The following is a 15179-nucleotide window of genomic DNA, read 5'->3' as shown; positions in this document are numbered from 1 at the left end:
GAACGCGACCACCCAGAAATGTGACTGAGTTTGATTTAAAACAGATACTGCAATAGTTAACTGGAAAACTGTTCTTTAATCCATGTGCCTTTAAACAGCTTCTCCTGCAAAGATGAATTTAATGCCTTGTCAACTGTAAATATAAACACACAATAAGAATTTCTATCCAATCCAGATGTAAATGGTCTCCTTTTCACTGTAGCTGTCTTTACTTGGGAGTGCCAGAAGACAAGACTAACATGTCAACACAGACTATAGAAATTAGCAAACACAACACAAAGGTGCACTTTCAAGTTGGAAAATATAAAATTTTACAATGCAATTTGATTTCAAACTCACTATGTTAATGGATCGTTCATGCACAGGCAAAAGCAGTTTTGGCCGATACCATCATACTTTTTACTCTTTACAGCTAGTCAGCAGTAAATGGTGCCAATAAATGTAGCAGTGGACCCAAAAAGAAATCAAAATGGCCTACAAGGAACATCAAAATACTTTAAAATTGTGTTTTAAGAAAGAAAATCTAAAATGCATACAATAGACATCTGCTAATTTATTTTTATGAGACCGAAGCCATTTCCAAGAAAAATCTACTCTTTAACCATTAGTCAGTAAATGCATATGTAGTAATTTGAACCTTTTCTCCAACTTCAGTTAACCAGACTGTCATGCTATATTACTTGTAATCTTTGAAGACTATAATGTAATTTGAGTTCAATATGGGTTTTTTTTTATTTTAGTGCAATTGTTGGATGGATGGATGGATGGATGGATGGATGGATGGATGGATGGATGGATGGATGGATGGATGGATGGATGGATGGATGGATGGATGGATGGATGGATGGATGGATGGATGGATGGATGGATGGATGGATATTATCACATCTTTTCTTGTAAAATATGTTTGCAGCCTTTTTCAGGTAATCTAATAAATGAGCCAATGCAAAGCTATCAAGAGGTTTGTCGAATGAAGGCGTGACTCACAAAACGGCTGAAAGCAAAATCCTTCTTTATCTTGAGCTGTACAACAGACACCTGACAGCCACACGAGTTTGTTTACAACTTTATTCACTTTTATATATATGTATAAAAAATAATCTCTTCCATCTGAAAAAAAAACTAGCCTCAGGTCATGATGCTGCCATCACCAAATTTCACTGTGGACGTTGTATGCTTTTTCTAATGTTCTACATTATGCTTATGCAAATTTAACTTTTGGAATTGTGTCCAAAGGTTAAAATTTGGATTTGTCGGGCCATAACGTGTTCTATTATTTTATTTGAAATTCCATGCTTCTGTATGGAGCTCTACTCCTTAGTTCAGACTTGAATAATACTTGACAAAACATCCAGTTTTTGTAACGCCCCTGTCGTACAATATTATCTCCAATTATTTAGAAGATCTTTATTCTACCACAGTACAAAACATTGCGGTGTTTTTTTTGGGGGGGGGGTTTTTTGCACCCTTCTTCTGATTGATACCTTAGCAGAATGAAATCTTTCGACCTGTTGTAACCTCTCCAGCTCTTTTATGGCTTTGACTAAAATGCAACAAGAGCCATTATTGTATTATCCCACTATCTTGAGAAATATCAAGTTTTATAACCTTCAGGATATGACAAAATTAAATTATCAGCACAAAAAGAGCTTTCAGTGGTGGTCAGAACTATATAACTGTAAGATGCATCCATCAATAACCCGTAAACTATGATGACAGTGGTGTTCTCTCGTATAAGCATTTTGAGGTTAATGGGTTTTAAACAATATTTGACATGATATGATTTTCTTGGTTTTGAATAGTATAAAAGCTTAGTTCGGATATCATAAATTAAGTATTAGTAAATGTTTATTAACACTGTTTTGCATATATCCACATGTAATGCATGTATAATACGCCAGGGCAGGACAATGTCTAATGAAATTGTCAGTAGTTTTGCACAAGAAGAACATTTACCTACCATCACCAAGAAAAAGAATGATGTTTTTAGCTCGGTGTTGTCGAGGATGGAGCTTCAGTGCAGCATCCAGTGTTGCCTTTGCTTTTGAGTCCCAGTAGGAAGGGTCCTTCTCAAGTTCATGAAAGGCTGTTCAAAAACAGAAACATTTTTAGAGGTTAAGAAATAAAAAGGAGTGCAAGGACAGCATATGTGCATAAACATTTATTTGAGACATTTTCTGACATGCTGATGTTTACTTTGCCCTAAGCTAAACAAGAACAGGGTTTACACAGGGAATTAGCATAAACTGCCAACACAGTTGAAATTCTGTCCATTCATTTTCACTAAGAAGCTTCAAATCAGTGAAGTTAAAAAAAAGAACATTCATCCAGAACATCTTTAGAACAACGGAAAGTCAAACAGAAGGTCCAACACTTTACATAAACAGACTGACTCAGGCAAAAAAATATCCTCACACAAGGCTTTGTTCATCTGAAGAGACTTTCCATGACACCCACACACCTGAGCCGTGACCATGCCTTCATGCAATTCTCAACAACATGTCTGTCGTCACAAACCCACACTTTCCAGCTTGTGGTTACCTGCTTGTATGCTCTAGTCTGCCCGCAAACACTACCAATATCCTGACCCTGTCATCTTCTCACCTTGGCTGTCCATAGCGGCCAGGCCTACAGGCATCATGATGAGACCCAAAAGTATAACCTGAAAATTGCTGGACCCGCAAAGTTCCATCAGCATCACTAATCCAACCTGGAGACTGAGGAAGAAGAAGAAGCAACAAAACCAAAAGGCAGAGACTGTGTGTGGCTGGTGAGACCTCCGGCCCTCTTTTTATAAAGCCCCGCTGGGGTGTGTAACAAGGAAGGGCCTTCGCCAGCTCATAGGCTTAGAGCCATGAAAAAAGGGAGGAGGGGGTGAAACCTAAGAGAAGGAGGAAGAGACAGAGGAGAGACAGAAAGAGAATTTGAAAAGTTAGGACCACACAAGATTTGTGTGGCATTTAAGACCCTCGACTCACACTGATTTCCAGAAATGCCTGAGCTCTGGTTTACTATTTTTGAGCATTGAATTAATTGTGGTTTTCCTACCTTCTCTGGTTTCTTGCTCTATGTGTGATAGAGATCAGAATTATCTTCTAATGTGGTAAAAGTCCAAATATTCTAGTGTTCAGAAATTTATCTAACTGTAAAAGAAAAATTGGGCACCCAGTTTATGTTGGCATCCAGCGAGATATAAATCCTAGCTGGGCTTTTTCCATTACTTCCTCCGTCCCCATGAAAAGCAGTCTAAGGAAAGAAAGAGAGGAATTGTCCAAGCTATTCTGGAGAACATCACAATGTGCTCTGCTTTTAAGTCAGTCGGTCAGGTTTCCATTTCTCCCCCTCTTTGAATTCTTCTGCAATCTGCGAGACCCCAATATTTTCCTCTTTCTAACTCATCTTGGCAGTTTTTTCTGTGGCAAGTGAAGGATTTTTCTTCTGTGAGGTAGTGGAGCTGACTTGCAAAAACAAAAACATCTTCTTTTCTACACAACCACAGAAGTTAATTTATGAAATGAGGTGAGCTAGGCCAAGCTTGTTTCACACAGTGATGGGGAATCAAATTCCTGATGAACACCTTTTTGCCTCGTAAACCCACAAGACTCAATCTTTGTTACGTTTCAGAACTCAGGAGGATCTTTGCTTTTCTCCAGTCAGTCATGTATTGCCAGCAGGGGTTTCAAGTCAGTCACATGTATCTAATCAAGGCTGCAATAAAATCATACAAGGAATTGGGCTGAAGAAACCACGTGATGTTGCCCACAGAGCAAATGAACTGAAAATACCAGCAGCCGTGTGCAAAAACCGGAAAACCTGCGCAGGCATGTTTATCAGCTAATTTTGTTGTACAGCTCTGCTGTTGAGAGAGAATAGTAATTGTTTTGTCAGATTCATTCTTATGTACAACAAGTGTAAATACCTGGTGGCTGTTTCTCATCTCAGCAGCAAATGCCAAACAAATATTTACACATAATTTTTGAATAAAAGCATACTCATTGTTTCTTACTGTCTGAAAAATAAAGAAGATACATGCTTTGCTGTTTGTGTTCAGTGAGCATTGTCAATGTTAATTTGATTTGCTAAATGCCATAATCGCAACAGACAGATTTTATTCGGAGACTGTTTTATTCCTTTTCATAAACTCAGATGTTTACGCACTCATTTTTCATATAAATGAGTCTAACATTACAAGGGGATTTCTGCCTTGATTTAAACCTTTTTGCAGTTTTCTGGAAGTTTGTTCCAAATTAGAGGAGCATAAAAACTGAAAACCACTTCTATGTGTTTAGTTTTGATTTTGGGGATGCAGACCAGACATAAACTAGAAAACCAGAGTGTTCTGGGAGGAGCGACAACTGATCATCAATGCATTTTGGTGCAAAGCCAGTTGCGATGCAAGGGGATGGCAGCATCATGCCGTGAGAGTTTGTTGCTGGAGAAACTGATGCACTTAACAAAAGAGATGGCCTCATGAGTGAAAAATGTTTTGTGGAAATACTGAAGTAACATCTCAAGGCATCTGGCAGGAAGTTAAAGCTTGGCTACAAATTGATCTTCTAAATGGATGATGATCTAATCATCAGGTTTGATTCAATCATCCAATCACCTTAGACAACAAAGTCAATGATTTGGAGTGGCACAAAAGTTCCACACAGCATCTGTGGACAGAGCTAAAAAAGTGTGTGCAAGAAAAATGCCCCACTAATTTGAACCAGTTACACCAGTTCTGTCATGAGAACTGGGCTCAACCACCCACACTACTGGGAGAAGTGTGTGGAAGGATATAAAATGTTTGGCCCAGGTCATAGAGTTATAAAGTCAATTCCATCAAATGCCAAGGAAGAGCATGTCCACTTCCGACCAAAAATAGTGATCAAATAAATTATCTTACTTTCTATTTTGATTTTCAGGAAATAGAAACCGTTTTGGTAATTTTCCATGAAACTAGAAAATTTATAGACAAGCAGAGAAGTTATGTGTGTTTTTATACAGAGTGTGTCAACATCTGGCTTTAGCTGTGTACATAAAGCCTGAATGTTCACAATAGAAGCAGAAACAAAACCACTTTAGAAGATTTTGAAAAATGGAGCAAAACACCCACATAACAAACAAAATGTGTAACACATTTTTAATATTGTTAAATTATTTTTCGCTTCCTGTCTCCAAAGGATGAATGATTTTATAGCCAACATAATGATTTATTTGCACAAAGTAGAGGAGAAATGATTATTTATCTTGGCTTCTGGTGAAGACCGAGAGTATATTTATAGCGTAGCAGATGGTGACTTGTGTTCACTACTGACTGAGATCACAAATCAGCAGAAACTGGACAGAAGGGAGCTTTGCTCCAAACTGGGACTGGTTCAGGTACGCTTCCTGTTCTTTACAGCACAAGCAGAAAATGTCCATATGTATGAAAAATATCTGCCCCATGGGGGTAATTATTTTTCTGGCATGAGAACAGATGCTGACTGTTGCTGAAGCTGTGTTTTATATGATTACGAGATTATTTGTATGCATGATGTATTAAAATTAAAACCCACATGACACTGGACCTTGAAGCAGATCTGAACCAACAGACTCGCCAAAACTGGAGAGTAACAGACAGGACAGACCCACTTTCTGACATTTGCTTTCAACAGGATAATACATCATATCAAAAAAGCCAGATAACCTCAAAAAGGTTTCTTGAATGAGCCTTCAAAGTCACTATATTTCAATCCAGTAATGAACCTTTGGATGAGTTGAAGCTGGAGATTTACATCAAAAATGTTCAGCCAACAAATCTGCAGCCACAATGTGGCCTTATCATATCAATATGGATCAAACTCTCTGAGTAATGGTTTCATCATATTGTTCAATCTATGGCACTACAAATGACTTTAGTTGTGAAGGCAAAAGGCAGTTCCAATAACAAGTTACTTGCAAAGTGTGCCTTATAAAGTGACCTAGACAGACTAAGTGCAAGAGAAATAAGCATTTTCAAGCAGAATTTTATGTAGAGTTGAGCATAAAAGTCTGGAGTCATGTGTTTGCATTTTTAACTACAGCTTGCTGCCAATTCGACATTTTTTGTGAAATTCACCCTACAGTTTGTTACTGTGTTCTCAGAACTCACTGATAATTGCTATACTCTCTCCCCTTTCCTCTGTGTAACATGCAAGGTTTCTTGAACCTATAGATTGTGTAAATTACAGTGGTTAGGTAGAGTTTGCGTTTAGATTACAGCTCATGCTGGGAAATGTTTAGGTTCAGGTTGTCAAAGCAAGGTTACACTTGTGGTAAGGCCAGACCACACAGCCATAGTTTAAAAATAGTAAGGGGAATCTTTCCCCCTTACTAATAACAGAGAACTTAAAAAATAATTATTTCAACTAGCACGCACATAGTATTTGAAAAGACAGGCTCCCATCTTTTAGAGAGAAACCAAAGTAACAACTATTGAAACAATTAAGCTAAATCAGCATCATGCCAGTAATCTGTTCTGTTTTTGTCCCAAAAAAAACTTCCTTTAGGCACCAGAAACAATGCAGGACATGTGAATAAGAAATACTGAGATCTCAGAGTATTTTGACAGACAGTCATAAAGATTTTACTGCCAACATGAAAATGAACAGATGAGCACTTGGAGGTAAAGAACCACAAACTAATCCCATCAGCTACAGCAAAGGGCAACTACCTTAACATCAAACAGGCTGACATCTTTGAAAAAGGGCCTCTCTTACATTTTAATTTGACACATAAAAGAAAGATGGAGCTATTCCAATTAGGCTACTGTGTGTTGTGCATATATGCCTGTGTCTGCGTTGGCAGATTAGTATGTGTGTTAACTAAGAAAATTAGAGACTGCATAACTCTGAACTGAACATGTGAACATAAAGGAGCGGAAGAAATGCACCTACTGAAGCCCAGACATAACATAAGCATGTTGCTATAAAACTAATAGGGATATATAGCAACTAATGGAACAGTTAAACTAATTGTTATAATCCAACATGATCAGTTTTTTAATCCAATAAAGTGGTACACATTAATCATGAATAATTACTTACAACTGAAAAAATGCACTTACTGTATTTATTTAAAAAAAGACATGAGGAAATATATATCACTCCATAGAATCTCAGTGGCAGGAAGTTCTGGACTTTCACTTATTCAAGGTCTTCCAGATTTTTTATTCTCTGAAAGTTTGGGTGTGATTTCCTGGTAAGTTTTGAATCAGGTTTCAGTTTTTGATAATGAATTAGTTCATGCTAGATTCTATAATGGTGAACCAGCCAGGTCCTGCACCAGCCATGTTTTCCCAAACTATCACCGGGTCTTCTTATTTTTCTTAAACAGCAAAACTTTTCTCCTTGGACACCTCAATACAAAGCTAAACCTGTGCACTCCTGATTCACAGAACTCACAGAGCTCACTGATCCATATCTTCAAAGGACTTGAGCAGGAAGTTGTTTGCGTTGAGTGAGGAGATTACTCATTGCTTACAGAATCTTGTAAGATTACCAGAAAGTCATTGACTTTATCTTGACCAAGCAATGGTAACAACAATGGAAATGAATCTTTCTGTTTAGCCAGAAAGAATCAAACTCAGCATTTGTTAACTATCTGCTTAGACGATCACCTTCCTGAGAGAACAGGAAGGAGACAGAGAACAATGCAGAATTACTGTTACTAATGTTCTGTTGTAAAGAAAAACAGTGTAAGTGCAGCTATGGCAGTAATATTTCTCTAAAATAATATGTATATGTTTTTAAATCCAACAAAATGGCACACATTAATAAACACATGCATTTGCAAAACTTCCTGGTAGGTTTTACGTCATTGTTTCTATTCCCTGGTTCACAGACCAAACACAGACCACATTGATCTTTACCTTCAAAGGATCTGAGCCGAAAGTTGTCTGCATGTTGAGTAGATTACTTATCACTGATGTGTCTTGTAAGATTGTAAGAAAGTCATTGACTTCATGGGAATCCTTCCTCCTGATCAGACATCAGAGACAGTGGTAATGGTCCATTCTCAGGAAACAGAAAGAGCAAAACTTAACATTGTTTAGCTATCTGCTACAGCAGATGTCTCCTCGACACCAAAGCACTTCTCACTTCATTCAGTCATTCACACACATGCTGATGGTGGTAAGCTACAACATTGTGGGCACAGCTGCCCTTGGACAGAAGTGAGGCTCTTGTGCTCAGGCATTGCAAGCCTTATGATCACCACCAGCAGACAAGGCAGGGGAAGGATGATGCCCAAGGATGCAACAACTAAGACAGACAGTAACCCACTGGATGCAGCACAAACTCCTACCACCTCCACCACCCTCACCCCACAGAAGCACAGCTAACTGCAGAAGAACTGGGCTATGAGTAATACGGACAGAAAAATTAAAACAGGAAACAATAGCACCTTTGTTATCTTTGTCCAGGAAAAGGACCCTTTTGATTACAATCAAGAGTATCTTCAATGACAAAAAACACAATAAGCATAAACAATTAAGCTTATAGTGGCAACATAACTTTAATGCCTATTGTGGAAACACATTAACTTTTAAATTAGTTTATGTCAGAAATATCCATCAAATTAGAAAGCAGCTCATTATTCCCTGATTCTCTGTCCAACTTCTCACTTTGCAATGCTTTGATTGGAAGTGTGTTTTATTTTCCATTTCAAATGCTTTGCTTTCAGCAGCTTAAATGGGTTCAGGCTTTGTATTTGGCTGCAGAAAATGCCTGAACTGTTTCATATGAGTCAATGTGGGACACACAATTTTCAGGATTGTGGTAAAATAAACAAGAATTGGGGATAATGCACAAAACCATAGACGTTTACAATGAAGCTCAAGCAAAGTCTGATCTAAGGAGGATTTTAATTAGCAGACACCACTGTGGTCAACCTGCCTTGCATTCCTTGCTTCTCAGTCAACTTGGCACTTACCACAAATGTAGTAATAAAGAGGCTATATTACATAAATGTTCACACAGGCATAGAAAATTAAAAGGAGGTCTAACAATAAACCTAAAAGGAGACAGAAGGAAGGTGCAAGGGTTGGGACCACAAAGGCTTTTGAAGATATTTTCTGCTCTGAACACAGTGCTTTCTCCTCTGGACTTGAAAGAGCACAAATTTCTCAACAATTCTCAAACATTCTCAAAACCAGTACTAGTTTTGAGAATATTCAAAACTAGTATTGGTTCATTATCACAAAGGCAGCATGTGGGTACATTCTGCATGGTTTAAGGGTCTGGTAGAGAATGTGGTTGCTCAGCCATTTATATCCCACATGCACTCATATGGGTTATTATTAGGAATTATTAAAAGAAGTACTGAGGCTGAATCATGTCAAAACCTGGCTGGGCTCCAAGTAGCTTAATTTATTGTAACTTTTTGCAACACAACTACTCCGCCACTCAGACTCACACCAGGCAAACAGTTACTGCTCAGACTCTTTGCACATAAACATCAGTGTGCCTTGTGCTTCTTATAAATCAGGCTCCCAGCTGTGGATTTATGAACAGTTTCAGTGCAAAATGCATGTACCCCTCAAGCACAGAGAAGTCCTTCAATAGTATGAAACAGATAAGAAACAAATGAAGGATTTGTTTTAGGTCTCAAATAACCTGTAGACTGAATAAACATATAATGTTGCTATTTGCCTATCATGGTAATACAATAAAGAAACCACTGTCACATACAAAGTAAAAAAAAAAAACATTCACATATCATTTGCTAGTTATCTTAAAGGGACACAAATGATAACAAGGATGAGTCATAATAAATTGAAAGCTCAATCCCTTCTTTCTCTTTTCCTCATTTCTTTTGTTTCCTCAGTTTGAAATATTCCAAAAAGTTTTTCTTTCCTTAATGACCACCCAGGCCTGATGTGGGAACACCGTGTCACGTCATGAGGTTAGAAAACTCTGTGACTGGCGCTTGAGGTCAGACATAGGTTTATTTATCCAGCCAAGCTTCTGTCCAAAAACATCCTCTACAGTCTCCAGGTGCTGACCAGAAAGAGTGCTAGCAGTGAATGTGGTGGAGGTGTTGTAAGACAGACAGGCTACTTCGCTCAACTACAACAGAGCTGTTCATTTCGTATTCCAAACTGAGCTTTTAGGTAACACACTCACATATGGATTACCGCTCAGACATACCATGGACATTTTTCTGGAACCACAATGGACCACCCATAGAAATATGGAGATGTTTCTAATTAAGTGAACTGCTGACTTTATTGATGACCTGTGTGTAATGTAGCATTAACCGCAGGTTTCCCGCACCCTCTATCATCTTTTTTTGTTATAGTGAACATTATGGTTTAGGACATTTAGGAAGAATTTTAGAATTTCTCTTCTTCATTGAACCACTTTGACTGTTTCACCAGGATAAATAATTTAAAATAAGATCTTGCTTTGAAATAGATGCTATCAACTTTTGCAACCTTTTTAGGAAATTCAGCAGCACCCTTGGTTTACCTTTATGCCTCATAGCAATATGTGTGTCTAAGAGAAGAAGACGTGTAGGCATTTCTTATTTAGGAACAATACAGGTTTATCCTTGAGTTAATGCTTTTTTGTGAATACAAAACTGTTCTACTGTTAGCCGCTAGCCAAAAATGAATTTTAATATTTGTGTTTAGATAATTTATTACTGTCAGATGAATCCTTTTGGGTAAAAGGCCACTGGACAGATTACCAATAAATTTAACTCACTCTTACTTTTCTCCAACAAGACAAATAAATTTTAATTTTGAAGCTCCAAACATTTCTGGAATTAAATAAAGCTTAACAGGCAAAGTATTTGAATTTGTCTTGTATCAGTGAAAGGAACCCTGTCATACTTAATCATGTTGCCGCGCACAGTTTAGCTCTCCAGGCACTTCCTTGGTAACATAAAACTAGGCAACAAGAACATTCTGGTTGGGGAAAAATGAGATTTGAGGAACCACCAGATAATTTATGTATAGCCACAGTTTTGTAGCTGTATCTTTGTGCCAGAAATGTGAATTATAAATCGAAATGTTGACTCCCAAACTTGGAATGCATTATAAACTGATTTTTTTATTATTTTTTTTTGAAAAGTGTACACATTATTTCAACGCTCTATTTTACTTTATATGTTTACAAAAAGCCTTGTAAACATGTAAAGTTTACATAATACAGTCTGTTAAGAAATTAAATTTGAAATAAGGCATTGTTTTGATTTATTTTTAGATTTTTTTTAAAAACCTAAGTTGCAGTACTTGTTAAAAGTTTCAGGAAATAAGACTTTTAAATGTGGCATTAAAGTTTCAGTATGGAACTTTTGTAAAAAAAAAAAGAAAAAAAAAAGTTCTTTACATATTCCCTAAAACTGTCACAGTGTTGTGACAGGATATTATGAGACTGATCATCTGTGAAAAGATCAATCTCCCACACCTCCTCTCTGAAATTCTCTTGCTGTCTAAAGAAATGCACCTCTTCTGACCAAAAACGACAAATCAGAGCCAGAAGGAAAACATTAAAGAAACATCTCATTGTTAAAGGAAAATTGTTTATCTACCCTAAATACCGCCCCTGATAACTGAGCAATCTTATGTGTTGCTGCTGAGCTGCTGAGCAGCAACACATAAGATTGTGGTTGACAGCGTTAAGACCCACCTCCTGGTTCTGATTGGTTGTTAGTTAACACTGGGAGGAAGCAAAGGAGCTCAGTTACACAGAATATTTTTAAAAACATTTTCATAAAAGTTACACACTGCAACTTTAAACCACAAATGTTCTCTGAAATAGTCATATGTCTATTCATGTAACTTTTTGTTTTTAAATAACACTGATTTGAATTCCATAAAATGACCATTTGTAGGTAGAACTCCAGGTCAATGAAAAATATGAAGAAGAAACAAACATATAGTAATCTTTTAAGGATGATAAAAACCTACAATGACCTTGTTGTCTGCATGTTGTGTGCCCCATCATGCACACAATCTCAAACTAATACACTGCTAAATTACTTTTGAATTTAATTTTAGCATTTATTTTTTGTGGTTTGTTTTTCTTTTGGAAGAAGTGTTCCAGCATGCCACAACTAGACTTGACAATACTTGCAAATTCCACCTCTGAAAAATGTTCTCCAAGTATTTCATTTTGTGAGGACATCTTGCGTTCACAGCTGCAAGATTTTCTGTCATATATAACTCAGACATGCTCATACTAAAATTTGAAAAGTTTCAGTTTTTCTGATACCAAAATTTTAAAAAGTTTTAAATGACTAAAAAGTTTAAAAGTTTAAAAAGTTTCAGTTTTTTTGAATATGGTTGCCTTTATTTGAAAATGCTTAGGGTTACTTTATTTCTGGAAAATGAAATCCTTCTTTATCTTCAGCTTTCTAGCAAACACTTTTAGGCTGATGGAACTTCTTCAGTGTTACTAGCACAATTTTTCTTTATCCATGTTTTTATGTGGTCACTTATTTTCTTTAATTTTTATTTTGGTACCCATCTCCTTGCTAATACCTTTGAAATATTACATTATTTTGTCAGGAAAGTCCTTCAAGAACACCTGAGCTTTATGTTAGCTCATTTTTGATTTGCTTATGTTTCATCGTGTTTACTACAGAAAACTGAAATCAGAAATGTTGTAAAAAACTGTGTTATAATTATTAATTTAAGTGTAATTATTCACACTTGGACAACCAGGTTAGTACATCTTTTTTCGTTCTTATCTTCTTCCCCCTATCAATTTTTATTTTATTTTATTTTTGTGTGTTAAATTGTGGAGGATAAAAGTCATGTGAAATGTCAAAAAGCTCAGAAAGTATTTATAATGTCTGAACCATTCAAAGTTTCAGGAAACCTGAAAGTTCTTAGAGGTTTTTCAAATTAAGTTAAAGTGCTATAATCTTGTCATATATTTTAAAGGACAGGTTTCTTTTAAGAGAGTTTTTTTTTATCATTATTGAAATTGTTTAGGATATGTATAACTACGTTCTTGGCAACACTGTCACCTGCTGGTTTGATACCTAATGTGTAAAAGAGACTGCCTTTTATTGAAATATCTATATTCATTTTGCTGAATAACTCGACATTACAAAATTCTGTGAAATGTTGTTTATTGTGCTTGAACGATTGAGAGCACCCATATTAGATTGAATATGCTTCTTATTAAGCAGTATCATCATTCCTTTCAGACATATTTTTTACATTTCATCAAATGTAAAACATTTATGGACTTTATAAGACTTAAAGGACTATAACCTGAAATAGTTTACAATGCCTTGCAAAAGGTCTTCGCAGATTCCAGCAATGCAAATTGAATTAGCTACATACTTTCTACTCACAGCTCCACACACACAAAACCAATCTCAAAAACATCTGTATGTTTCTGAGTAATGGTTGCTGCTTTAATCTCTCATCTGAGGTCATAAACCAGCAGAGATAAAGCTTGTACTTTTGAACTGTGTCGCAGCTTTGTTTCATAAACATCTATACAGAATATGAGATGTGAGATTAAAATTGACGTAAATGTTGAAAGGTGTGCTGCATTTAAACTAAACCTTACTTAGTAAGCACAAATCAAATTTTTATTTCAATTTGAGAATCAATCAAATTATGCACTCTATTTCCAACTTAAAATGTGGAGTAACATTTATGTGTGGCATTCAAAGGCCTTTAGATGAAAGAACTTTAAAGGAGTTGTGATAGAAAACGAAAGTACTAAAACGTCAAATATAATTCTCTTCAAAGATTTGAATAACAGAGAAGTTGAAGTTCGCAAGCAAAACATGAGATGAATTGTGACTGATAAAAGTGTCTTTGCTGAGCTAGGAGATAGGAATCAACTGAAGAGTCCAATGATTTATACAGAGTAATAATTTCATATTTTCTTGTAGTTCAAATTAAGTGTTATTTTTAGTTTTTGCAAAGACATGTGGCATCATCATAAGCTTAGGATTTAGATTGTATGCGTATGTACCGTAGGTGTGTGTGTAGGTGTGTGTGTAGGTGTGTGTGTGTGTGTGTATGTCTTTCTGTTCATTTGTGTCACAGCCACAGACATAATGATGAGAGCATGTCTCTTAGGGCCCCACATCTGTCAGCATTTTCCATTTGCCAGACTGGCTGTCGTCGATTAACCCTTGACAAAAAACCACAACTGGGCTCTGCTGGGAAATCAATCATGAAAAGGTGCAGTGATTGCTAAAATCTTTATTTTATTGTTTAGAGTGATTGAGGATAGTAAAACAAATACTATTTATCTGATGTTTAAAGTCTTTGGCATGTAGCTCTGGTGTCGACCACTGTCCATCTGGCACTTTAAAACACTCATCTGGCCCAGAGGATTAACTCAGCAATTTGACCTACATTGTTAGTTTTAGGTTGCCTGCACAGTTTCAAACATTTGTAAGTGACTTTAAAAGAATTACAGGAGAATAAATGACACACAGGTTATTTTTGTCTTGATAAAGTACTATGAATTGTTTTTAAAAAGGTTCAATTTAAAATAAAAAAAGACTATGGCTTCCTCTTCTTATAGACTGGGAAGAAAGGCCCCAGGGATGTTGACTTACCCAAATGCTGATTTAGCTCTTGGAGACAAGATGCATATATTAGTGATTACTAAATTATCTGCAAGTATTTACACATTGCCCAATGAAAGCAGAAACATGTAAATTGTCAGTTGCATATTTACTTCCCAAGCATGGTGGAATCTCCTCAACAAGAACTACAAATAAATTGTTACTGTTTGCTGCGCAAATTATAGCAGCATCTTTGGCTTTCCAGTGGATAGAGGTTTGTTTCGATACTAAGACATGAAAGTATTCTGGAAATAAACTTTGAGATCAGTATGCAGAGAGCTAAGACTAGAGTAATAGTTCCCAAATGTTTCTATAACAAGTCCAACCTCAGTTCAAGTTTTCCAAATGGCCAAACCCTGACATTTTAAAGCAAAATTCCAACAGAATTTTGTAGCCATGTAACTAATTATCTGTTCAATTTTTAACCAAGAAGCCAATGTTTCAATTTGAAAAGTCAGAGGTTTCTCATCTTAACTAGACTTTAAAATTTATCAGGTATACATATTAAAAAACAGGTCAGGTTTACCCCAACACTCAACCAAACAATGCTTAAAAAATTCTTAATATCTAATCAAAATTTAATTATCTTGACAATAATACATGTTCAGAGGGAACCAAATGAA

The 15179-nt window shown here is 36.3% G+C and overlaps 1 protein-coding gene across 3 annotated transcripts in view; it reads right to left on the bottom strand.

The window, feature by feature from the left end:
* alpi.1 (alkaline phosphatase, intestinal, tandem duplicate 1) overlaps positions 1 to 15179 on the bottom strand; it is a 42162-nt gene that overhangs the window by 9832 nt on the left and 17151 nt on the right. Inside the window, exons 1-2 of one of the 3 annotated variants that reach the window (XM_044129347.1) lie at positions 7877 to 8012; positions 1961 to 2086 (exon numbers count right to left, since the gene is read on the bottom strand). Coding sequence is in view for 1 of the 3 variants with exons in the window: in XM_044129345.1 (XP_043985280.1) it covers positions 1961 to 2086; positions 2605 to 2698 (220 nt within the window). In the remaining 2 variants the exon portion in view is untranslated. Of the gene's footprint in view, positions 1 to 1960; positions 2087 to 2604; positions 2739 to 7876; positions 8013 to 15179 lie in introns of those variants that run through there. The other 2 variants (XM_044129345.1, XM_044129346.1) reach the window with 2 other exon arrangements.

Source organism: Gambusia affinis, linkage group LG10, assembly GCF_019740435.1.
Source record: "Gambusia affinis linkage group LG10, SWU_Gaff_1.0, whole genome shotgun sequence".
Lineage (NCBI taxonomy): Eukaryota > Metazoa > Chordata > Actinopteri > Cyprinodontiformes > Poeciliidae > Gambusia > Gambusia affinis.
Note: the sequence above shows the minus strand (reverse complement) of the source record. Positions and strands in the feature narration are given on the sequence as shown.